The 26,018-nt window shown below is 41.7% G+C and overlaps 1 protein-coding gene across 7 annotated transcripts in view; it reads right to left on the minus strand.

Annotated features, from left to right (window-relative positions):
* The window catches only part of ZDHHC8 (zDHHC palmitoyltransferase 8), a 120,371-nt gene that overhangs the window by 41,382 nt on the left and 52,971 nt on the right, over positions 1-26,018 (minus strand). Inside the window, exons 2-4 of one of the 7 annotated variants that reach the window (XM_080559775.1) lie at positions 21,089-21,235; positions 20,971-20,999; positions 9,739-20,426 (exon numbers count right to left, since the gene is read on the minus strand). The exons of 3 other annotated variants lie outside the window; for them this stretch is intronic. In XM_080559775.1, the coding sequence (XP_080415901.1) occupies positions 9,739-9,743 (5 nt within the window). In that variant the 5' untranslated portion in view covers positions 9,744-20,426; positions 20,971-20,999; positions 21,089-21,235. 3 more of the 7 variants (XM_080559774.1, XM_080559776.1, XM_080559777.1) reach the window with 3 other exon arrangements.

A 26,018-nucleotide genomic window follows, 5' to 3' on the forward strand; every position in this document is an offset into this window, starting at 1 on the left:
TAGTGAAAGCCCAGGGCAGAGTTTTTGTTTTGATGTACTTGTAAAGTAATACACTTATAACAGCGTAAGCATCACTTGAAATGCCCAGCTTTTATTTACACCTCAAATTGAAGTTATCCATTGAGCACTGATTCTAGGGGATGTGTAGGCTGGATTTCAGAGTACACAATAGCACTTTTATATTAAGAGAAGGCTAATGCTCACATCAAAATGCGACAGTAGGTCTTCGTGGCACTTCAAGCATCTATCGGGTTGCAAACAAAATCACCCTGAGCAGCCGTAAAGCCTCTGGTACATCATGGAAAGGAGCCAATTGCCAGTGCATGCGCAAATCAGAGTGGACTCCAAGCATGGCTTACAGAGCAAGTGCACGGATTCAGAGACAAGCCCCCTTAACTCCCGGGTTGCTTTCTCAGCCCCACATTTGCAAAGCCTAAAATACCACACAAGCTGGAAGATGCAAGGATGACTGTAATAGAGGCTTCCCAGACACGCACCAACCTTTTATCAGTACCATGCTGAGCAGCTGGAAACAACCCCTGCTTTTTCCAGCTGCTAATGGAGACCTGAGTGTATGGGTGGCCTTTGGGTCATGGCAGAAGAGGACAGGGAGGAGTCACTGCAGAATAACCGCATCAGGAGATGCACTGGTTGTCCTGTCACACTGAAACGGTTTTAAATCCACTCGGTTAGAAAAAGAAGGGACTGCTGCCCAGTAACATTCCTGGGCAGTTCTGTCTGGTTATGGCTAGCCACCAGCATCTCTGTACTGCAACAGCTGAATGACTTTCAGCCCGTTCCAAAACTCACATACGGGAATTATCAAGCCACAGAAACCTTGCTAAATGGGAAATGGGAGAATTACCTCCAGAAGATGCTGTATGAACCAATAACTCAGAACACAGCTGAGTCCTCAGTGCATGTGGCTGCACTGCCTGCAGGCTGTGCTCCCATGTGCACCGTTTCCAGCAGTAACCACAGTCCAGCTGCCCAGCACGGTGTCCAGCAAGGCTGAAAGATGCTTTCTAATATCTGAAAGGGTCACACATGCTATACAAGCTGAGTTTTTCTGAGTGTTTTCAAAGAAGCTATATGGAATGCAAACAAATGCGTTTCTAATTTGTAAACAGCAGAATTATTAAAGTGACGCCACACATGCTATAGCACTGCTAAAAAGAGACAGGCCCTCATCCTGAGTCCACCCCAGCATCATTTCTGTGAGTAATGAAGAACACAGTTTATTTGGGTTTTACACAACTAGTGACCCTCATGATCTTCCCGACCTCTCAGCAAACTGACACAACTTTTTGCAGGATAGATGAAATTGCACTTGTCAGATCCCTTGTTGCTCTAATGGAAAAAATGCACAGGGTGGCTCCTCCCTGACTCAGAGTTGTTCTCTGGGGTTTTCCGCATTGCCTTTATTCTTGTCAACATGCATGAATCTACCAGCGATGCAGAAATGTAAAGTGGGCTGCAGAGTCAGTTTTTAAAGTAAGTTATCAGAACCTTAATTCCAACACACTTAGGGGGACCCCAGCTAGAGGCAGAGGAGGACTTGTGCAGACTTTGCTCACAGCATTCCCTGGTCACATACTGGGAGAACACATCCAGGACATGTTCAGTGTTTGAATTCATGAGACTGGTGTAGTGGAAGCAAGGTACTTCATTATAAGTATGCTGTGATGAGAGAGTAACAGGTAGAGAAATATTAAGAGAGGAGAGGTGACATCAGGGAAAAGATACAGTATACATTACCCTTGTTGAAAAATTCATTTGACTTTTTAGATGTCCCTTTGTCATATGAGCTTCAGTAGAAAGAAATTAAATTTCACAAGAGCCATCATCCTTTTACAGCTAGTGGAGAAAATTATTTAACTCAAAGACAGCACCTATTAGATAAAAGCATGTGGCACTTAATTAACAATGAGCCAATATGCACAAGATACGATTAATATGAACTCTGTCGACTGCGTTATCATGTCCTCAGTGCATTAGCTGAGAACTGGGTAACGTAACATGCTTTTCAATACATGGGGAAAAGAAGAAAAGCAGGGGGCACCAGCAGAGACAGCCCAGGTGTCTGAGCTTAATCCCAGACAGCCCGGGGGTCAGGATACCTTTCACTGGTTTGCATCAGAGGGCAAGTTGTCTCTGCACTGAGAAGAGCTGCAGAGCTGCAGGGGTAGCGATTCCTAGCAGGGAGTATTTTATAAGAGGACCTTCTCCCTCTGACACACATGCCAGACTCCAGAGAGCCCTGCCAAGGACGATGCATGGCCTCAGACAGAAGGGTGCAAAGGCCTGTCCAGCTGCAGGCGAGGTCTGACATCCCTGCTGCCTTCCAGGTGTTTGAGGAGGGAACGCGCCCTGGTATCCAGCCAGCCCTGACAAATCTGCCAGCTGCTTGTTGCAGTGCTGGGGCTGTCAGAGAGTCTTGTACGAACGAGAGGAAGGAAAATCCTGTGAGGCTGGTAATAGCAGTTACATTTCTTCCATGACTTGAGAGAGCTGTTCAGGAAATCTACAACTAATTAAGACCAGAGGTTCTTGCAGACTTGTCTGGATCATGTATTGCCTTTGAAATCTGGAAACAATACCTGTCCATGGCCTGAACAACATGCTTCAGAGCTGCTCTGCAAGTTCTTTTATCTGTACAAGAGCTTGCTGGTGCAGGGAAGGAAGCCAGTCCTAGCCTGAGCTCTCGTTTGAGGATTTCTAGACACATGCAGCAAAATTACTGCAGGTATTGAAAGGTTCCCTACATGGACCAGAAAGATTAGGGACTTGATATTTTACAGAAGAGATGAACAGAACAACGAGATAGATGTATCTCTACTGCAAACAGATACAGAAGATAGGGCAGACAGGGTAAACATTCTCCTACGTCAAGTATGGGAGAAAACATATAATAATAAAACAAAAGCCTCTCTTAGAATCTCATCTTTAATTTCCCTCTGGAATATCCTCCCAAAGGAGTTTTATGGAAACCTGAACTGGGAGCATGACAATTATGTATTTTGTTCTCACGATGCTGAAAAAGAGTATTTGCATGGCTGGTATAAGGAGGCCTTAATATGTGAAGATTTTAAGAAAAAAAAATCTAAATTTCTTTAGCTAAGAAGATAATAAAAATGAAAGACAACCTTCATATTTTAGCCTATCAAAGAAACTTTACCCTTGGGGAGAACACCCCCCTGTGTCTACCTGCTTTGGGACGTTTTACCCCTTCCCAAGCCACCAGCTGGTGCCAGCCACCTTTCCAGCCAGGACATCAGAGGACTCATCAGTGACTCAGTCTGTTTTGGCAACAGCTTAATCCTGCGATCCACAGACCTCACCACTGGGGCCAAGGTAACAAAACAGAATAGGACAAGTCATCTAGCTCAGCACCCGGCTATCCCAGCCCCCATGTGCACCACCTCACCCAGCCCCGCACCATCCTGACACTAAGCAATGTTTTATACACCTGGTCTTGGCTCTGCAGGACGGATGCCAGCAGGCAGCAGCAGGGCAGAACTGGGCTTCTCAAAGCCAGTTCACAGCCCGTTTCTGCTGCAGGCTGGGACTCTTTCAGGGCACTAGGACACAGCTGAAAAATCCTCGTTCCTTCCAGCAGAGGGTAGCGGGACACACAAGCCAGCAAGCAAATGTGTAAGATTGTATTGAAAGCAAGAGATGCATGCAGTTGAAAACAAAACCAAGGGTTCAATATCAGTAATAAAACAAAAAAACGTTGCTCAGCACACTGGAAATGTTACAAAATTAAATGCATTCTTCCATTTGCATTCACAAAATGAAGAAACATCAAACTTTAGCTTGTTCTCTTTATGTTCACCCTTCCCCTGTAACATCATCATCTTCATTTTACTTCCTAGTTTTGGGAAGGGAGACCTGCAGGCAGCAGCAGTGCCTGAACAGGCTTTTTCTGCACTTCTACATTAAAAATGTCTTCTCTTTTTCTATACGGTGCTGTTCCCCCTTCCTTGAGTCTCCCAAAAAATCACCAAGTAACTTTCAGGCTCTATTTTCTCTTTTCTGCGCCCCATCATCCTGTGGCAGATTAAAAGGCTGAGCAGCAAAATCCGTGCCCTCGTGCCTCAGAAGAGCACGGTACTGCTGCTGCTGTACGCAGGAGACTCACAGCTGTCCCCACGCACTCTCAACAGAAACCACAAAAAGCCACTAAGGTAGAGGCACAGGCAGAGTCTCCTCAAGCTATTAAACAACTGTGCCCCCCCAGCTTAGATTAAGTGTTTCCAATTTTAGCGGCACAAGCCGAGCCCAAATCCCAAGCCTCTCCTGCCTGCACAGCAACAACTGCACCGTCCCTGCTCGCCGCCTAACAGCTTTAGGGCTGCCTTCTGGTGGCAGCTTCTCCTGCAGGTAAAATCTTATTACAGCACCTACCAAAAACAAAAATGCTTTTGGGGAGCAATAAAAAACTAAAATACATGGTGACTGTCATACTAACCGTCTTTTTTATTGAAACGATGAAACACAGCATCAACGTCTTAGGTTTAAATGTTTCTGTCAGCTTGGGCAAAATATAACAGGAATCTTCCAATATTTGGTTTGGTGCACAGGTATTCAATTCAGGTTGACAGAAAACAAAATTACGTTGCTTAGAAAACATCCTGAGAGACAATATAATCTTAATTACAGAGACAGGGAAATGGGATTCAACCTGGTATACAGATTTGTGTCTTGCCAACAGATTCGGAAGTGCAACAAGGTGGGGATCGCAGTGGCAGCCGTGGAGGTGAAATAATGGCAGGGACACATCATTGCTTTAGTTGTGCATTATTTGCTCTACCCCAAAACCCACTGCTTTCCAAAGACAGAGGAGTAGCTTGCTCACATACTGCAGTGGACATTCGGTAGCTGCTCTGGCGTTTTTCATATTAATGTCTCAGCTTTCACTAACAGCCTGTGGTTTTGTGATTTGGGGGGATGTTGATTTGAAAGAACCACAAAATTATCAGAAAAGGTGTAATTATGCTGTGGACCTGGGACCTCATGCATTAAAAATCTTCCAAATCTCTTGCCATAATTCAGTAACATAAGCCAGGTTTACAATTACCTGATATGCGTTAACAAAGCTTAATACACTCCCGAGTCAAAATGGGGCAATTAGCAGCTCCTGTACCAAAATAGAAGACTATGGAAATGGCATATGTGTCACCATCTGCAAACAATATGCAACAGGCAAACCAATTCAGAAGGAAAAAAAAAAAGAGATTAAATTTATTCCTATTTCCAAGAATCAAAGTGAATATTCAGCTTCAGCATTATACTTTCCAGATTCCCAGCTGGGACCAGAATGAGAAGCGTCAAGCATCTTATGATTTAACCGTTGAAAAATTTCCAGGCCAAACTGTCAAGCAAGAGGTTTGGATACAGATCTGAACTATGGGATGTTTTGTCTGTGGAGTTCTTCTATCACTTCCAATAGCAATAGTTAGCATTTGTATGTGTTCTTTTAAAATATCTTCTTGCTCCTGAACTTTGCTGAAGTTCATCCATTGGTTTCTTTGCCCTTGATTTAATTTAAAGAGTAGGATACATCATCTTGCTTTTCAGAAAAATATGAACATTTTCTTCTTGCTAAACAGCTAACACACAGGAATGGAAATAATTTACTGTTTGAGACTTTCTGAATGAACCCCTTATTCCTTCTCCTCTTCCTCCCTCCAGTATTTCCTGAGAATCGTATGCCACAAGCATTTTGGCTTACACCAGAAAATGTCTACAGCTCTGGGATACCTTAATTCCTTTTACATTCCTCTTCAACAGCAGACAGAGCCTACCATAATGGCCAGGAGAAGCATGGAGCTGCAGATCACAGAACAGCCACAGAGATATAAGCAAAGCTTGCAAGGGTAGAGCTGTGCTTTTATCTCCTTTGATTTGAAGAGGGGGGAAAAAATGAGTATCCCAGTAGCTACAGTCCTCTCCTGAAGCTGTTTTATGAATTTATTACATAGCACAGTTTTCCTGTTCTTGTATGTTACCATAAAAATTTTTGTTAGGGAATTTTTTTTCCCCCTTTTTTTTTTTTTAACATGACTACTGGAAAATCCAAGCACAGAGATACACAATTCATATTCTCAAGAAAACTTATTAGAAAATTCATAACTTCTCCAAATGTTGTACACTGTACCTGACTCCAAAGGGCAACACAGTGAAAACGAACCATGTTCTGGGATGCTATATCCCCAAAGTACCCTTTGGTAAATGAGAAAAGCAATTTATTTTTCAGACAAAAAAAAATAAAAATTCACGTGTCAATTCCAGGATGCACATTTGAATCGTACAAAAATATTTTTCACTCACTCAGTGGAGTAAAAAAAGTCTCTTTTTTATTTATCTGAGGAAGTAGAATCTAGCAGTTATGAGTATGAGTAAGTGACCTGGGCAAGGGTTATGGTTTTCACCAGTTTGCCTATCGATTCCACAATTCAGACATTTTAGACCCGGTGCACATCTCACCTTTCACATTAACTGCCCTCCCCCAGCAGTGTTGGGGAGTTTTGTTTTCAAAAGCATACAAAAGTATGTCAATAAAAATTAACTGGAAAGTGTTACAGACTGTCTCAAGAGAAGTTCACCAACTAGGATTACACAGATTTACGGAAATGGCTAAAATCGGTTACTATTAACACCAGGCCAGTAATTCCTTGAATCAAGAGATTTACACTGCTGCAGGTCAGGCACAGACACAGATGCTGAGTGGCGACCATCCTCTTTCCTCATATTCTGCCACAGCAGCCCTCCCTGAGCTCTCACTTGTGCTGTTTATGCTTAATTTTTCAGCACACTTACAGGCTTGTTTCTGTAAGCTGCAGTTAGGAAAAGAGCCTTTTATATTGTTTGTTCCTCAGGCACAAGTGACACATGCATTTATCAGCTCTTCAACATTTACTGCTCAACATTAAACATGGTTATCAGCAGGGTTTTAATTCTTTTACAATACCTGATCGAGCAAGCAACTGACAAGTTAACAAGTCTGTTTACTTTTCATAGTGCTTACTTTGATTTTTGTAATTAAACAAAAGTTGTTTGGATTCTCCCTTTTCTCCCCAAACTGAGTGCTGCCCTTGCAGGCACTTTAACTCTGTATTTACCCTTCGAAGCATGAAGTGGGTTCATTTTCCCTCTTTTCTCCCTCCCCAAGGCTCAAGGCAGACCACAGTCCCTGGGACATCTGGAGGCTGTGGTTTGGAGAGGTCCCTTCAAGCCAAGAACAAAAGCAATCATCTTCACTGAGTTAGAAGATACTTGAGACTTGTTAGTATTTCTGAGTTGCAAAACTCAGTGCTTGAAAGGCTATACAGAAAATAGCCCGCCTTCAAGAGTTTATTAAAAAGAAAAGCAAAAGCTCCATGTTTCCTGTGTTAGCTGCACAAGATGAGACAATGTATCTGCCCTGAGTCTGTAGTAACGGTTATGCAGCAGCTCCATTAGTAGTCCCTGCTTCTCTTGAATTCACATAACCGTGTCTTGAGTTTGTCAAGGTCTTAGAGAAAAGAAAAAAAAAAAAAGGAAAAGGTTCGAGATAATGATATGGTTATGCTAAAGATACAGTGAGCACAGCCAGCAAGAAAATTTAAGTATCCTCATTCTGAACAGCAACAGATGCCAAGAGAGCAGAAGCCAGCCATAAATTGGAGTTTTAAAAAAATTATTCACAATTTGTGCCAGCAGACAAGGAAAGGGTTAAAGTGATTCCAGAGCACTGTAATGGATCAAAAAAAAAGCAAGAAGTCTGTCCAGAGAGAGTGCTCCCACCAGAGCCTCCCCGAACCTGGTTCCTTCCTCCCTGCGAGGGAGCACAAAGGGGCGAGGGGACAGCACAGCATCTGTGCAGTTAAACCATTTCAACAAAGCTGCACCCTTCTTAAAAGTCATGCTGGGTGTGCACTTCTGGCCGAACGGCTGCCCTGGCAGGAGAGCGGAGGAGCAGGCAAGGAAGAACAGATCCGCTTTCTACCAGACTCTTGTTTCCTACGTGTTCAACTCAACTCCAAGCGCTCGCCTTCACAAACACACAGGCGTTGAATCGTTCAAATTACATATAATCTTGTATTGCTCATTTACAACAGCACAGCCAGCGACAAAGAAAAGAACTTAAAGTGCTCGGCTCCCTTCAAACAGGAAGCAAGCCCGTGGTGACGGGCTAGAGGATTCGTGACTTGTTTTTCCTCCACCCCGTGCTGCACACATACCATGCTGCGTTCGGGAGAGCTCCAGCAAAAAAACTGCACACAGGCTCCGAGCTGTCGTCTGCATCACAGTGAAATAAATGTCCAGCTCCCCCTCCCCGAGTTAGGAGTACAGATCACGAAAGGCAGAGCCACTCTGAAACATCTCTCTTGCAAATTGCTGTAATTTCCCATCCATCTTCAGCTCGGTTGACTTCGCCGGGTCCACAGGGGCCGATTTACAGCATTCGTTTTGGATTAAGGGTTCCTAAACTGTGACTCAGGAGGCAGAGTAAACGATCTGCAGCTGTCTCGCAGAGCCCTGGTAAATGGTGAAAGTGCCAGTCCCATGTGGCCCTGCTGTGCTAGTGGGGCCTAGGCGAGCCCGAGCCCACCAGTTACGACCTGATCTAAAAGTTTAGGAATCAGTGACTGAATCAAGTTCATTTGCAGACTGATAAAGATTTGTTCTAGACCCTCTATTTGTTTGTTCAAGTATTTATTTTTTTTAAACTAGTGAAGTTGTAGGCTAAACAAACCAACAAAACATGTATTTTTTGTTAGTGAATTCTATTGTCTGTCATTTACCTTTGTGTTGAAAGCTACTTCTAACACCACACCTTGCTTTGTGTGCAAATAATATTACAAACAGTTGCATCTGACTTGACATCTATTCTAACTGCAGCACGGCTGCACAAAAGTTGGCAAAGGCAAAGAGGCAAAATAAGAACTGCATCCCCTGGATCAGAAAGTGTTTTCAGAAGAGACACATTCATTTGCTCATTATTTCTCTGGCAACTTCTGAGTTTTGGAAATTTCTGAATTTTTCAATAGGCACAAAGTCTTTTTTCTAGTAAATAGAAAAGGCATGTTTTACATTTGTTTTTTATGGCAGCATTTTCTGTATATTCAGTGAACGGCAAACAAAAGCACTGCAATAATGTGCTACTCTACCTTCCCCTCAATTTTCGGTTTCCATACTGTCACATTTTAGTCAATCAGTTATCACTGTTTATTTGTCTTTAGTGCTAAAAAAACTTTCCTGTATCCTGTGTACTGCTCGCAAGGGGAGGCAAGACTGTGACAGTCACCTTGAAATGTTTTGCTCCTCAAACATCTCCTTTCTGCGGAGAGCGGATACAACCTTACAGGTGGATGCTGCCAGCCAGTATTGCATAATTAACTGCAGAAATTAGAAAAATTGCATTAGCGTAGCCAAGGCTAACACTGATCTACCACATCAGTGCAAATCTGCAATGCGCGTCCATCAGGCTATTTAGCCAGTTCAATTAAGTATTCTGATTTCAATCACCGAAGCAACTTTTCTAGTAAACTGCTCTGCACCTTCTGCTCTGTGGAAGATTCTTCATGATCCACCCTAATTCTCCATCACCAGTTGGACTGTGCATTGAAACATCGTTGTTCAAACCAGTGCAAGCAGTCGTGCCTGCAGCGCTTGCTGTGAGATCCTGACAATGCATCAACTAAATAACCATAAAGAAATGCTGTCGGTATTAAAATCATTTAGTGTTACCTCATCTCTCACCAGCACAGCTCAGCGAGAAGACAGTGGTGTAACTGGAGATACTTGCTCAGCTTCCAGGTGCTCCCAGTTATTCTCTGTCTTAATGTGGCTGTAAATCCCACACCCCCAAAGCTTTTGCACCAATAGCTGCAACCCCCTTGTGCCAGGCTCCAGGTCTGCTTTGAATCTACGTTTAAGCAAAATTGCTTACAATGTGGGCTTTGAAATGTGGGATTTTTTTCCTGCACGAGAGCATTCCTTCCTTCTGCACGAAGAGGTGGTACAACCAGGACTGTAGCACCACGCACAGAGAACCAGCAAACCACCTGCCAGCACTGCCAAATTAAGCACCAGCTGGAGCCAGCCCTGCCCCTGGTCAAAAGGGAAGAAAGCAGCCTCTGATCTTTGCTTTCTAGAGAAGATGGCCAGCAGCACTGTCACCAACATTGCCCTGTACCAGATGGCCCCGTCTGCAGAGCAGCACAAGGAAAGGAAGAAGCAGGACTTTTACAGCTTTTCCTGCAACATCCAATTGAGTCAAGAGCTGAACTACTGAAATCACTGCTCCATGGCAGCTGATAAATTCTGTTGAGAAACCAAGGAAGCATGTCAAACAAGGTTTGATTAGAGCTGCCTGGGGGCCTGGCAAGACGCAGGGAACTTATGGCACACACATACATTGCTGATCAGAAGTCTTCTCCCAGCAGACGGTGGGACGGCGCGTGGGAACAGCCAGTGACATTTCAGGGAAAGCTCTCCAAAGGAATATTCTGTCGTTCGGTGTCTCCAGCTTTCATTACCATCCCCACCCGTCATAACAACTTTTTTGGGCTCTTGGCTACCAAGAAGACTAAAGCTTCTTCATGCGTATCCTGTAACTTCTCTTTGAACTTATTTCCTTCAATGGAGCTTTCCTTTAACTCCAAAAGGCTTTGCATACTATTGATGTGTCAGGAACACTCCCTGTACATAAAGAATTTACACACTATCGAACAGGAATCTTTTGAAATTGTTCACTTTTGACCAGAAAGAAAGCTCAGAAAGAAGCCCCCAATGGGGCATAAGTGGCAGTGATGGTAAAGTAGGAGGAGAGCACAGCGGCCATGGAAGAGAAAAAGAATTCAGTTGGACGCTGAAGTAGATGCTTGGAACATATGTCAAGGCCAGATCAAAACAGCCAATTGTTGCTGTTATCTACTTAATCTTGTCTTGTGTGGAAAAGGGAGTTAGGAAATTCTTTTCGGCCAACGCGACTGTCCAAGCCAACGTGACTGTCTAAGCCAATGCCCAAGGCAAATAATGCTCTAAACAATACGGCATTTTAATTCTGCTATAAATACTAAGTTTGCAAAGACAGCTGTTTGCTTGCAGTTTCCTTCTGCAATCTCCATTCAACACTTTATATTAACATAAACGCACAACCATACCTAATCCCCCCCACCAGGTTTTAGCTCCTTGAGAGAACAGGCAGGAGTTGAGGAATGGCTTAAAAATTTAATCCTTGAAAAATGAAATTAGGTTGCTTCCTCAAGAGCTGCCATATGGTGTCTATTTAAAAAAGTGATACTCAATAGAAGCACCATAGTGCACGAGAACCACTCATGGATTTTACTTTTGAGTTACTGAAATCTTTCCACAAGAGCATCAGTCACGGGACAGTTTCTTTGCAGAAGGACCTTTAGCAGAGGAAAGTCTCAAGAGAAGCAGCTCCTGTAAAATGGGCATTGAAACCAACTGCAAATCAAGACAGCAATCTGAAACCTTTGTTTTCATGGGAATCCAGCCCTCACAAACTAGCACCAGCATCGGACTGTGCCATGCAACGGTCCTTGATGCTTTAGCAACTACATTATTCACAGAGTAGATTAACTGATTGTTGCTTGCCCTACCTATTGTCTGTGACAAACTGATAAAATGCAACTTTGGCTAAAAACAGCGCACAAATCTGTGCCTTTAAGGTGAAGATATCAGTAAAACTATTCAAATCCACAAACAAATCTCAGTTTAAAGAAACGCCGCCCTGAGGGTACACTTATCTTCCTGTACATACAGTAAGGTTCTGTCATCTTCCTTTAGCAGCACTGACCTTGAAGAGCATAAAATTCATCGTTTACAATAGAGATGGTAGAAAGAGGGGGGTACATCTAAGTTTCAATATATTTAATAATCTTCTAAATAGAGGGCTCTGAAGGCTCTCATACCCTACTTTGCCAAGCAGGGACTTACCAGTTCTTGCACCCACACCAAACTCTGCTATACTTTCCACTCCCAGAATGACGATGAATGAACATGGTTCTTTGCTGACATTACAGGAGGAAACAGACTAAGCCTGCCTTTTTCTCCACCACCAGCTCTCCTACCTAAGATCAGATTTCTGCATAATGGCATAGCACACTGCAGATGCTCACGGGCTCACTGCTGCACATTGTGAGGATAATAAAAGTTCTGAATCTAGCATCATCCTTCTGGAAAAAAAAAAAAAAGTCATTTACATGATTCAGTAAAAACCACAACCTCTTGCAGTCATAGTGTTCCGTAGAATCAGTACAAATCTTTAAGTTGATCTTAACTTACTGCCATCTCCTTTTGGAAGCTAACTTGCACATGGCCAGTCCAAGGCTAAAATAATCAGAATCTAACTTAACCACAGACCGCTAATGGATCGGACTTATAGCTTGAAAACTCGGGTATCTGAGATGCTATTGAAACTGTTATTGTTTGAAACTTGTAAGAAACAAAGAATCTGAGCCCACTGCAGCTCTTATACCCAGGTGCATCTTGCTTCCTCTTCACCAGGCACATGGCCCATTCATTGACAAGTGTGTTTTCCCAGTTTGGTTTCCTGGGAGTCTCTACTGGCTGCACATCAAGCCAAATGTTCATTTTTGCTATCAACATAGCCAGGGGGCTCGGCAATGCTAGCCAACCCTTGTTCAACTAGTGTTACTGTTTTACAACATGTCATGCTTTGTGATACTGAAAGGAAAAGCCAATAAAAGGAAAAATTAATCTTGTGATTAAACACAACACTTTGGATTGCTGGCTGCTGACACTGGCACCACGCCACCCTCTCGGAGGACAGAATAGAACCTGTCTGCTGTCTTCAACAAAAGGATTTTTTACAAAATAAGGGTCTCTTGCTATGAATGATCAAAATGAGCAGCTTGGCAAGGAGACCTGGCCAACCGTCAATTACAGCTTTGTTCTATCCCAACTTAAGGCTGATATTGTCCTGCTCCAGACTGAGATGATCATACAGAATTTCTGCTTGTACAGAATTTTTGCATGCCATGTAAGTTACAGCGAAATTCACAGTATATAGAATTTATAGCAAATTAATGAGAGAAGAAGAATATGAAAATTTGTTTTTTAAGATATATGCATGAGTCAACTCTGAGTACAGATTGTTTTGAAATCTGAATCCTCAGGGTTTGCTAAGCACCTGCTCCCTCAAAAGCAGGCTTATGTGCCATTGAAAGATTTATGCTGGCCCTCGGCGAAGGGATTAATTCCTTTTCCACTATGAATATTTGCATAGGATCCTGTGTTTGTTATGCCAAAGTCCTCTCTGATACTTGCACTCTAGCATAAAGTGTAGTTTCTGTGATCGGGTATACAATGTTCATTCTTACAAACAGTGAATGTTAAAGTTTAATTTAAACTCTGCTTAAAATGTTTCCCTCAGGAAAATTCAGATAGAGAAATATACTTAGCCAAAACAAGAAAACTCATAAGCATGGTCAAATCAGAACGCATTTCTAAATGACTTGTCATCATCATGTGCGTAGCCTGTTAAAGGCCAAAACCTCTGTATTTTGAGCAGGAGGATCTGGTCTCTGTTATTTGCAAATGGACCCCACCCCCAGATCATCATCTTCCCACACATTATTTAGTCAACAACATCTCATCGTTTTATACATGAAGTATTTTCAAAGAGCTTAACAGCATAAGTACCAAATAGTATTTTGGAACAGGGAGGGCTATCATCCATGGCAAATCATGTGAATGACCAATATAACTACCATCACCAACAAAACTATCAACAAGACCTACACATAAAACATGTAAATATGAAAAAATACAAACACAAAAGATGCCTCTAAATTCTTATTTCAGTTTCACTGTTGATGGTTTACCATCAATTTTGGCAGCATCAAGGCCTCTCAGTGGATCAGTGATGAATGATGCTTCTTATAAAGCAGCTTTCCAAAAACCTAGCTGTATATGGCTGTCTCCCAACAAACGTGATGGTGTAGCTGATTCCCAGTAATAAATGGTAAAGATACTACTGCTTCTCAAAACAAATTCTATCCTTATGAAAAACTCTCCATTTGTATATGTTTTATTACTTCCAACCATTCCTAAACTACATCAAAAGAGACATCGGGAAGTCTCACTAAGAGACTATTGTGAATACAAATATTTTGATCAGAAGAAACCTTTGCCGAAACCTTTGATGATGGATAGCAGAATAGCAGTTTCTGAAATCAACAACTGAAGCTTAAAATGGTTGTGGCAGACAAACATGAAAGTGGTTCGGAGACATAAATCACGTAATCTGAAGCAGAGCACGACCTGCTCGTTTATGTGCTTCCCTGCTGAAGTAATTGTAGGAAGTTGTTCTTCAGCTCACCAGGCAGGCAGAAATGGGTATTGATAGGAAGGGTGCGAGTGTTACCTAATGCTATGATGTTATAGAAGTGATGAATAACCCTAATGTTGATGCAGCCAGTGAGGAGATGCTGTCAGACCATTAAGCATATGCAGGTGATTTGTCAGTGTTTAAAAACGTTGAATTTTCTACCCTCCACTTCCTGCCTCAGGCTCCTTGCACATACACACATCCTCCAAAGCCATCTTTCATTACAGCACATTTTTCTCTTCTCTCCCTCTATTCACCTTAAAAATCCTCCAGGTTTCCAGGATGTTTTTCAGCTCAATCCCTCCTTTCTCGGAGAGGCTGGGTTTGTGCACATACATTTATTAGAAGGTCTAGGTTAACGTACCGGACTGTGATTATCATGTTCTTTGTTCTTGGGAAATGCTTTGCTGCTGCGGTAACTGATAGCAGCCATCCTACATGTAGGCTTTTTTTTCCTTCTTTTTCCTCTTGTAGATACAGACAATAAATATTGTTTATATATGCTTTTTTACAGAGCAGTAGATTGGTATTAGATTCACTCTAAAGGCTATTTTATCGGATTAGTCTGATTAGCTTGGATTTCAGATCTGTTCCCCAACACATGAAAAATCTCTCTCCAGTTTAAGTTCTGGGAGAAAAAACAGTGACTTCTCAAATGTATCGTAACAGAGAAACAAAGCTCCCACTAAAAGCAAACCCAGAAGTGAGAGGCACTAAGGCTATGACAAATGGAGATAATAAAAGCACAAAGAAGCATCAGAAAGCTACTCCAGTAATACTCTCCTATGACCACTGTGCCGATGACTTTGCTAAGTAGCACTGCAAGTTCACATTGACATTTTTACTAATGTAAGCAATTCTGCTTGGGCCAGCACGACTGTGCGTATGAGCAACCTGCCAGGGGTGTTTTCAGCTAAGAGTTCATGGTCTAATCTCAGATACAGGCAAGAGGGTAATCGGAGCATTCTTCATGTTGTTCGTAGGGTGAGTGCTCTTTGAGTTAACCATGATGCTTGAACTGAAACATCTCACAGGAGACAAGAGGAACAGGCACAAAGATTACAGTGTGGGAAAAGGATCTTTAAAAACACAATACAAAGAAAGCATTTTTCACACCTTGAGCAACTAAGATAATTTCTATTGAAAAAATCCACTCCTGCTGAAGGCTAACATCCTGCATACAGTGAAAACAGCCCTGAACAGGATCTCAACTCTGACACACAGAAAGGCAGATAACCCGTTTGTTCTCAAACAAAGCCAACTTTGGACCCGCTATGGGGAGGGGTGGAGACACAGCAACCTCATTTTTGTCTCACGCGTTTGCTTTCCTGTAATTCATCAGCATCTCTGCGCTGCATCAATATTACTTTGCAAATGCTCCACAACATGGATTGTCTGGGCTTTAGGACAGTCGAGAAAACTCAAGTGGAAACTGTCCATATATGCTTGACACCTCATCTTCAGGCTGCTTGTCATGCCAGTATTAACAATGCAATGGCAGTTCTTCTGTGGAACAAATTCCTTATAAATATGGATTTACAAAACTGAAATGTCTAGGTAATAAAGACAGCTGAGAGACACAAACAGAATCGTATTTAAGACTGGTTGCAAAATATGATCAGACAGAAAATAACATTTCAACATCTTTATAAATCTCAAATATGAGAAACGCATTTAAACAATACAGCAGAGAACAAAAGTATCATTAAAGGACAAGAATGCAAGTCACAGATACATAAACACAGTATTTTATTATTGCATTACATTTTCAGGTTGCATAAATAATTGTACACACATTCTGTGTCTACTAAGCCACTGTGACAACCGTGACCTTATTGTGGCAACAAAATGCCAAGAAATCCCCTGAGGTCTAGCAATATTTTCTGACACCACAATCCTGCAGCTATCTCCACAAGCAATTAAATGGAAATGCTGCACTGCTTCCTGCTACATCCCAGAGAGCTGTATCTGGCAATTCACTCTGCCTAAGAAAAGCAGTGAACGAGTATAACCTGTGACTGACAACTGCCACTCACCTCTAACTTACTCATTGCAGCTTTTTGAAGGGATCCAGACAGACCTACAAGAGAAATACTACACTGTATTCCTCTGAAAATGTTAAAAAATATATGTATATCTTCCAAAGGAGTTCATCTTCCTGAAAAGGAAACCTATATTCTCCATGGGAAAATAAAATTGTGTGGCTGTGGAAGATGCCAGATTGCTGTATACTTTCTATGCCAGCCCTTCCTGCCACCCCCACCACATACACAGAAACTGGGACACACTGCGCTGAGCATGGCAGCAGCCACCAGGGATATCCCAAAGGGGAAATACTCAGCTGAGTCCAGCCAAATGCCCAGTCTGTTGCTATCAACTACTTGCTCGGCAGGGAGGCTTGTGGCTGGCTAAAACATGCCAGCACTGGCATATAAAAAAGCCCTGGGAAGAGAACAAAATAATGTGGATGATTCCCAGGGAGTAAAGGCCAAAAAAGGCAGTTAAATCTGACTGCCTTGGACTAAGTGTGCATAAGAATAATCAGTGAGAACAGAGACAGCGGCTGAACATAGAAGAGAGTAGCAATGAAGAAGTATAGAGGACAAAGAGAAACTGAGGAAAACAGGAGTAAAGGAGGTGGCAGAAAGCGTTGCAAGAAAATTACGTCTGTTTTCCACGGTGCTGTAGTAGTAACATACTGAAGACAGTAAGGGTATTTTTTGTTCCAGGACTGGCTTCAAGGAAGACAATTCTTCCACCTTCATTCCCTCTCGAATAAGTAAGAATCTTGCACGGTCAGTCCGCAGTAACAATCCCTGCCTCAGAAGGACTACTCAACACCAACTAAGCTTGTCCCTAGAATAAAGCAGCACGCTGAAGATGGATGGGAAGGTGTGGCATCACACTATATTGGTCACTGAACACTGTTAGGAAGAGCTCTAGCACATTCTTGAGCTCAAAGCTATCCCAGTAAACTTACTAGCATTTCTCTTTAGGGTTAGAGGTTATTCATACCAAAAAACAAAAAACAAACAAAAAAAACCAAACATAATGAGGGTTGCAAATTTTGGCTTGCCTTTTTGGAGGGAGGGTGTCTTGCCTAATTTTGTCTCTTTGCTTACTAAGAACTAGGTTAAACTCAAATATTTGATTGTTATGCTTGGTCATTCCTGAGCCAAAACACTGAGAGATGAAGCCTGTATTCTGCACCTGTGTGACAGCCTCTTTCTTGGGATGCTAGAATGACTACTGTGTCCAAAAAAGGACATGCTATGCAGGAATCTGACACACAGGAATTGACTTTAACTCATTATTCAGGATTCCGCCTGTTTTCATCATGTTTTTCTGCTACAAGCAAAATTACTTTCTGAAAGAATTAAATGATCAGGGCATCAAAAAAGCAGCGCCTCAAATTCCTGCCTAGAGGGCCTATGCTATAGCATTTGTAGACTCAATCAAAAGGTAAAGTTGGCTGACAGACAGACAGCCTTTAAAATTTCATTTGCTCAGACTGTACCAGAAGCATCCAGCACTAATACAATTCTCGCAAACATAGCAATCATTTGTTCTGCTTTACAAAGGTCACCAGACATCAGTTTAAATCTCCCAGTGAAGCCCATTTACCAAATTCTGCTTTCAGTAGCAGAACCAAAGACTCACTTCAAAATGAGCTGGGCCTAATTTTTTGCAGTGAGCAGTCAGGAACATTATGTCTTTCTTATGCTCCACAATTTTAAATTGGTAGCATATAATCCTGAAAACCAGGATTAAATTTAATATGCTTTGAATTCGCATGATCTCATTACAGGATCAGGACCTTGTTCTTTCGACGGACTATGCACAACCGTATGCTACATGTGCTCAGAGGCCCAGTGTGTGACAGCTATGCACATAACTTAGCTATTCTGCTTGGAAGGGAGGCTTTGTATAGTTTACTCAAAGAACCATTTGATTTTAGTCAAAATCCAAACCAAAGCAGCAAATTCTTAACACTGGAGTAGCCTCCTTCTTATTGACAACTTCCATTAAAACTGTTAGGCTTTATTCTGGGGCACAAAAACGTTTTAGAAGAATCTCAAGCTGTTCTCCTTTACTATATCAGGGTATCAATTTGCTCTAACCTTGCAGTCAGATTTGCAATGTAACAAACAGCAAACTGATACCTTGTGTAATTCCACAAGTGCAGAGGTAAGTGGATTGTGTGTCTAGTTTATGCACGGACATTTCCAGCTTTCAAAGGGGAAAATATGATTTAAGTACAAGATCGACTGCCAAATTCCTCAAACAATTACAGATGTTTCTTACACGTCTGACCTAAGAGGACTGACTGCTGAAACCTAGACTTATCCAAACCACTACAATTTCCTCTACAAGCCATTTGTCTAGCGTAAAAGGACAAGAGGAGATCTAGATTTATGGATCATGACACAAACTTATAAATCTTTGGTCTTGGTTTACGATTTAAAAAACACTTAAATATGGAGTTTGTCAGACAAAGTAACTTTTGGTCCTTTAATCATGTGTTCCAGTTTAATGGAGCAGAAGCAGCATTTGTGTTTCCATGCCTTAACATATGCTTGTTTTTGCTCAGTGCCAATGTCCACGGCAAGAAAGCACGTAACCAAACTTCCAGAATATAAAAAATGCAGCTGCTAACTGCAATGGGGAATAGCCAGATGAGGCACCTTTTCCTTCCAGCTTTAACACTTTTGAAGCCTGTAGAGCTCCCTGCACACCAAAAGGCGTTGCTGCTGGCACACTATTGCTTCTCCAACCTCACAAAGAGATCGCCTTGCATGGCAGGAACAGAACAGCTGGCTACAACTCACCTGCCCAACACACGCGGTCTGTAACGTGTATCTGTGTCCGTCAGAACAGAGAATGGGTTTTGTTTTTTCAAACAGGTTGTCTGGACAGGTGTGAAGCCATCCCAGAACTGCTCTGATGTTCAGTTTCTTACTCAAGATCAAACTGCCCCAAAATTACTGTTGCTTGACAACTACAAGATAAAGAACCTGCCCTCTGTTTCATATATAACCAAACTTTGACCTTTTCAGGTGACTGTTCTGAACACGTAGTTTTCAGTCTCTATCAAATAAAATTTTCAGCTATTAAAAAAAATCAAAGTGAAAACACCTCTTGCCAATTAAATTCCAGTAACTTAATCTTTGTGATGCTAATGGTGATAATGTTTTGGGCTTAAAATTTGGCAGGGCGTTGCCACTGACATTTCTTCAGACCAAAACTTTTCATCATTTATTATCCCATTTTTTTTAAATAGCTTTAGCTGGTTCAAATTGCCATTTTTTCAGTGAATGAGCTATTCAAAAACCCTAATCAGGGACCCATTTTGCTAGGAGCTGTATAAACACAGCTGCTAGGAAGGGTCTAGGGCAGATTGTAGTGTAATGGTTTGAATTCTGCTTGGAGAAGAACCTCTCAGTGACAACTTAAACGTGCCAGACATGCTTCCATGACCCTACAAAAAGCAATGCAATGTTGTTGGATTCAAAATAAAATGAATTTAATACTCAAATACAAAAAGCACAAGGTGGAAACAGAGCACCCATGATTTAAAAGTTATATATATTTGCACAAGAGCAATGCCACCTGAGTAAGAGAAGAAGAGCTGAGGGAAAAAAAGACAGGTCTGAATAAAAAGGAGTGAAAACAATCTGAGGCAAACACTGAACCCAGGAGGCCAAAGAGGTCAGAGGCCAGTTCTGCTTTCCAGGGCATTGCTAGCCCAGACCACTGAAGCAACTATGAAACCACTAATGCTGAAGGGAGCCTTCCAGGATTTAGCAACTGCATGTGGAAAGCTCTTCAAATTGTATTCTGATTCATTTGGGTCGTTTTTCTTCAAAACAAGTCACTGCTTGTGGGATCCAGGAGAAATCCAGCGTGGAGGCAAAAACAGATGGGAAAATGCTTAACAACAAGCAGATTGTCTCGGGGCCAGTAGAAAGTAATGGTGATTCAGAGATAAGGCACACAGGTGGAAAGTGCTGAGAGGACTGTTTCAGGTGGTTGCTTCCACAGGCTTCTCTGGATGCTGCAGAAAAAGATCAAATAATGGTTATACAGAGTTTTCAGTGGATTTTAGTAATGGCGGGGGAGGAGGCAGCAGGGGAAGATTGGTTGTTTATTTGCTCAACTCTAAAATAGCTTAGTTCCATCTACAGACAGTTATAATCCTAGCAATCATTTTGGTGTGTCAGAGAAAGATGTATTTGAGATAGTTTGGCTTCAATTTATTCAGTATATATAAAAGTGGCAAGGAGTTTTCAAAAGGGTTGGAGGTTGGCCTGATGGACATGTAATCATTTTGGAAAGTGAAATGAATCATCAAAATAGCGGAGCAAAGCAAAAATACACACTGAACTCTCCTTAGCCAGGGAAACAAAAGGATAAGTTGTTACATTTCACCCGTGCTATAAGGCGTTACATCAAAACAAAACAAAACAAAAAAGGCCAAAACCACTGGAACACCGGAAAATTTCCTGCAAACTATGTCCATTTCAAATTGAAAGGGTTTCTAGGAAAAAAAACTTATTGGAATGGATGTGGAATTTGTTATAACTGAGTAGGTAGCTTACCTAGGTAACTGGTAGCTGAATCCTTATTCCTAGGAGAGAAGAGGAACATATCAGTGTTGTATTGTCAGACTGAAGCTGGGGGGTGCTGGAAAGAGAATTTGCAAAAATAACTACTTACCCAACTCTGCTCCTTTCAGGTGAAGAAGGTCCCTATATGTTTGATGATCTTCAAAAAAAAAAAGAAAAAAGAAAAAAAGAAAAGGGGCGTCTGCATCTCAGGTAGTAAGTACTGGTGTCACCCAGCTTGAACAATCGGTGTCGGCTGCTGCAATTGAAATTAGTTACGGCAGAGCAAATCATCTTGGACAGCAGATGACTTGTATCCACTGCCAGTCCCTATACAAAAGACGGCAACATTCATTCAATAACCAGATTAGGTTGTTCGACTGACAGCTTTTCTTTGGGTATTTGTTTTTTTCCTTAAACTACCAGTTGTGTAACTGGAAAATTTTGTACAGAATAATTTATTCATTTTTTAAATTCCACAACAGATATATTCCATTAAAATTTGCAGTATTCCCTTGCCTTTCCCTGCTGGCAAGGCAACATATCATTGTGTCGTCTTTGGATCTTTTTTGCTTTCTTCTTTGTGGGAAATAAATAAATAAATAAATAAGTCTGGCCTTTCTAATAGATTGTACCTGTGAGAGATTTGCCCAAGCAGCAAGTTCACTCCCAGGGAATTTTTTTTTTTTTTTTTTTTAACCACACTCCTTAAGAATGATCTCTGGGATATACTGCCATGACTGTGGATGTTATCATGTTGCTGACTGACATAATCGTTCCATGAAATGGAGTCTGTAGTCTTGTTATGAGGATCCTTCTTGCTAGAACTGATCTTCATGTTAATTTTCTTTATGCAGAGATTACTAATTTGGAGATGGAGATCAGAATAGCTGAGGAGAACACCAGGGGGTCAAACTAAGCACAGGGGACAGGCCACTTGGTAGGGTAACTAGGGTTCCCCGTATTTTGCAGTAGTATGTGACAGGTACATCATGCATTGCATTAAAAAAATAAGACAAAAGCCACAAACTGCATATTGCATTCAGATCTGGCAAGTTAAAGTGGGCTACGAAGTCCAAATCTGTTAGGAAGAAGCTAATAAGCTATGCTTGACATATGTTTGTTCTTACACAGCCTCTCTTCATAACTCTACTCTGGTATTTGTACGGTTCACTTTCTGAATTTGGTTTTGCAAGGTACTAACAGACCTGACAGAGGATATCTTATTTCTATCAAAAGAGTTATCCAGAGTCAACTGACAAGACACTGAGAAAAGTTCATTCCAGGCATTAACACTGACTTCAGAAGAGTCTGAACAGTTTATTTTGCAGCTTTGGTAAGGAACTATCGATGGACTTCTGATGCCTTAGCACATCTCTTTCGCTGCCGTGTAGCTGATAGCACTCTGGACCTTTAAGCAAAAAAAATGTTTAAACCGCAGCAGTAAGTGTGAACCAATAAATTATTTTTGGTGGCCTTATAGGATTGCTTACACATCAACTGAACATCTATAATTACTGATAAATTCTTATCAGAGGTTGAACTTAATTAAGATTTCAGTTGATTATCCAAAGCCTTGGAGACTTCTTAACTTTGCGCAATGTGTTTATTACATCTACCAATATAAATCAGTTTTCTTGATCCTATTTCACATAATTAAATCCCTCTAGGACAGGTGTTGAGTTTGTCAGCAGTGTTTGATTCACAGTTGTAGAAGCTGAAGATTTTGTTTTCCCCAATGCAGCTAAGTACAGACCTAAGACCAAGTATCTCTATTTGCTGTGACAATGGACGTTTGTCCTTTCTGTATCATTTTTCCCACTTGAAGAGCCTTTGCGTGCATTCTCCATCTCTCCTACAATTAAGCTGCTACCTAACTTAACAGACAACAGCATGAGCAAAATTCAAGCCAGAAGCTTAGACATGATGAGACTGCCTTGCTAACAGCATTTTTCAGACGCATAATGAAGATGTTCCAGGCTCCACCACTGACAACATGTTAAAAGCATGGAAGCTTTCCTGACTCTCAGGCACTGATGCAGCATACCCAAAAGTACTAGGGCTGTCTGGGTCTTTAATATAAGACATCCTAAACAGAAAAGATGAGACCAAGTGGCCGCAGTCAAGGGCCTTTCCATGTTCATAAACTGGACAGAGTCCAGTTTGATTCTTTAAAGAACTGACCTAAGGTGTTAACTAAAAGATTAAGTTACACTTGCTTTAACCCATCTAATTGTGTATTACAATTATAGTTGAGACACAAACTGTGACAAGTTTTGATTTTTCCTTCATTTAACTTCTCTTGCCAAATTTGAATTAAAATACAGTTTAGTAAGCATTAATTTTTTTTTCCATAGCAGCAGATTAAAAAAATAAATGTAGATCGACTCATATTCCTTCAAACAATGTGAGGCTAGAGCTTAAAAACTTTTTCTGATGTACACCTTGTGACTGATTTTGCATTTTGATCCTTAACAACAAAGTTAATACTTAATTTGGAAAAGAACACTTACTGCGCCAAAACAAGGAGAAGAAAATCGTTGCTTCTAAGACAGCTGCTTTTGTCAGTAATCAGAATTTCCCCATGAAAACTAAAGGACGGCTCTTGAATGAATGAACTCTTCCATCAGGACTCCAGCAATAACCAGAGGTGAACAACACAAAGTAGCAAGACTCATAAAATCTCAGTTTTGCAAGGCATCCCTGTTCCCATTTTCCATGAACAACTTTTTTACTACCCTGCCTGACATACAAAGAGCGCACTGAGGATTCATTATAAAAATACTTATCTAATATGAAGGTAATAGGCATAAATCTAGCTTGAAATTGTTGTAGGCTAGCTCTCACAGCTGGGATTTATGTTTCAATGCTGAAAGACCGTGGTTCAAACCCACAAACTCTTTTGGGGTCATTGCGCAAGTGCTTTACGTTTTCAAAGACAAAGATAAGATTAGGTCCAATGGTCTGTTCTGGCCTTAATAAATAACAATACTAAAAATCTATGAATCATTCTCCCCTTCCTGAGTCAAAGCTTCCCAGAACCATTCCAGATCTCCCTCCTCCAGTCTTATTCTAATAGAACCCCTGACAAAGTGAATTGAGGAATCTCAGTGCTTGTTTGCAAGAAGTTTTCCCTCCCACACAGCAAGTGTTTTTCCACCCTTGGAAAAATACTGTTTTCCTTCCCTAAATGGGGCACCGCATCAAATAAATATCCTTCCATCTGAATAGGCAGAGGAATGAATTCCTCTTGTTTCTGAGGAGGAGGGCAGCCTCCTGGCGTGATAACAGAGCCTGAGACAGCAGGTAGAGACCGTTGTCTATTCACAGCTAATGATTACTGCAGGTATTTAGTGACACAAGTGCTGGAGCTGTGCAGCACTCTGCAAGGTAATTGTGCAGACCCATTCCCCGTTAAGTATGTTCCACACAAGCACACACAGTCGATCTCCCAGGAAACCTTGTTCTGCTTCATTTCTGATAGCATCTGAAACTCTTGATGGAGTATTTGACCCAGCCTTAATGTAATCAGATAAATCAGGTGAAAATGTAGAAAATGGTTACCAGAAACTTATTAACTTCAGCCTTTTCTCTGGCAGAAGACTAGGCAGAAACAAAAATAAGATTTAGTAAGACTGAAGATGTCAGGGAAAATCATCCACAAGGGACGGGAGAGGAACTGGAATCATAAAGGCAAACACATGGTAGACAATCAGAAAATCCTCTGCTGAGTTCCAACTCCTAAATTAACAGTGTATTCTGACGCATGTTGGGAAGAGACAGCACTGAGACAATCTGCTTGTTCCCTTTATGAGACAGAAACAATCTCTCACCCTTGCTCAACCTTTTAATGATAACCACCCGAGGAGTCACTTTTGTCCATCACACTGAGTCAGGATGCCAGCCCAGCTGGGTTGCACATGGCGCGTCCTTCCCCACCACTGATTTCTCTCTTCTCTGCCCCAAAAGCCAGTCCACAACATTACAGTTCACTGCTGAGTTCTTCCAGGGTTTGCAGTGGATTCACAATATGCATTATAATATGCGTTGTAGTACTTCTGAAAACACCTGCAGGACTTAGCGACCAGCTGTATGTTGGAAGCGGATATGAGAAGGGTATTAGTCTATTCAACAGGACAGAAGCCATCAATTTGAAGACAGCTAGCTGAATTATGGGAGAAAACAGAACAACGCCAGCACTCGGCAGGTATCCATCACACACGAAGGTGGATGCTGCCCCATACAGGACCACTCACTAGGGGATGCCCTCATGATGACCTGGAGTTCTACTGTAAGTTTTTACCACCTCAAGGAATGATCTGAGGCATCCTGGTACCTGCTGAATGCTACAGTGTACTTTTCCAAGGCTTGTAGGAAAGAAAGAAGCAGTTTAGATCAGTAGCTCCTACAGTGACAAGGAGAAGCAGGGGAAATGGTGCTCTTTTTTTTTCTTTTTTTTTTTTTTTTTTTTTTTTTTTTTTCATTTTGAATTTTAACTCTCAGGACATGCAACCTCTCAGAAGGCACCGGGAGGCCCTCAGCGCCAGCCCCGGTTTGCTGCAGTAAGAATCCACCCATTCACCTGTGCATCGCACCAGAGCGCCATAGCCAGATAACCAAACTGAGAGCCCAAGGTTATCTTTTGACAATAGAAAAGAAATGCAAACTTCAGCTGCCATATCGCTCGTGCCTAGCAGGTGTGAGCAGTGAAGATAAGAAATACACCTACAGCATTTCAAATTAGGTTTTAAAGAGAAAGGGCTTAAATCCATTTCTAATTAAGTCACCAGATGTAGAGAAATGACACTCTGGCTCTGACTGTACTGTAACTGAATGTATGGATGCAAAAATGGATGGAAAGAGAAGCAGGGTTACTCAGATTAGCACAAATTATATTACTTCTGCAATCTCCAACTAATCTTCAGGCAACACTAACAGTGCCAAAACTCCACGTGGCCAGTTTGAACGGGGAAAAGAAGCCAATAAGGGAGGACAGCTGTCCAAAGGGAGCACAAAAGCAGATTCCAGCAGCTTTGCTTACG

Source organism: Anser brachyrhynchus, assembly GCF_964034855.1.
Source record: "Anser brachyrhynchus genome assembly, chromosome: 17".
Classification (NCBI taxonomy): Eukaryota; Metazoa; Chordata; class Aves; order Anseriformes; family Anatidae; genus Anser; species Anser brachyrhynchus.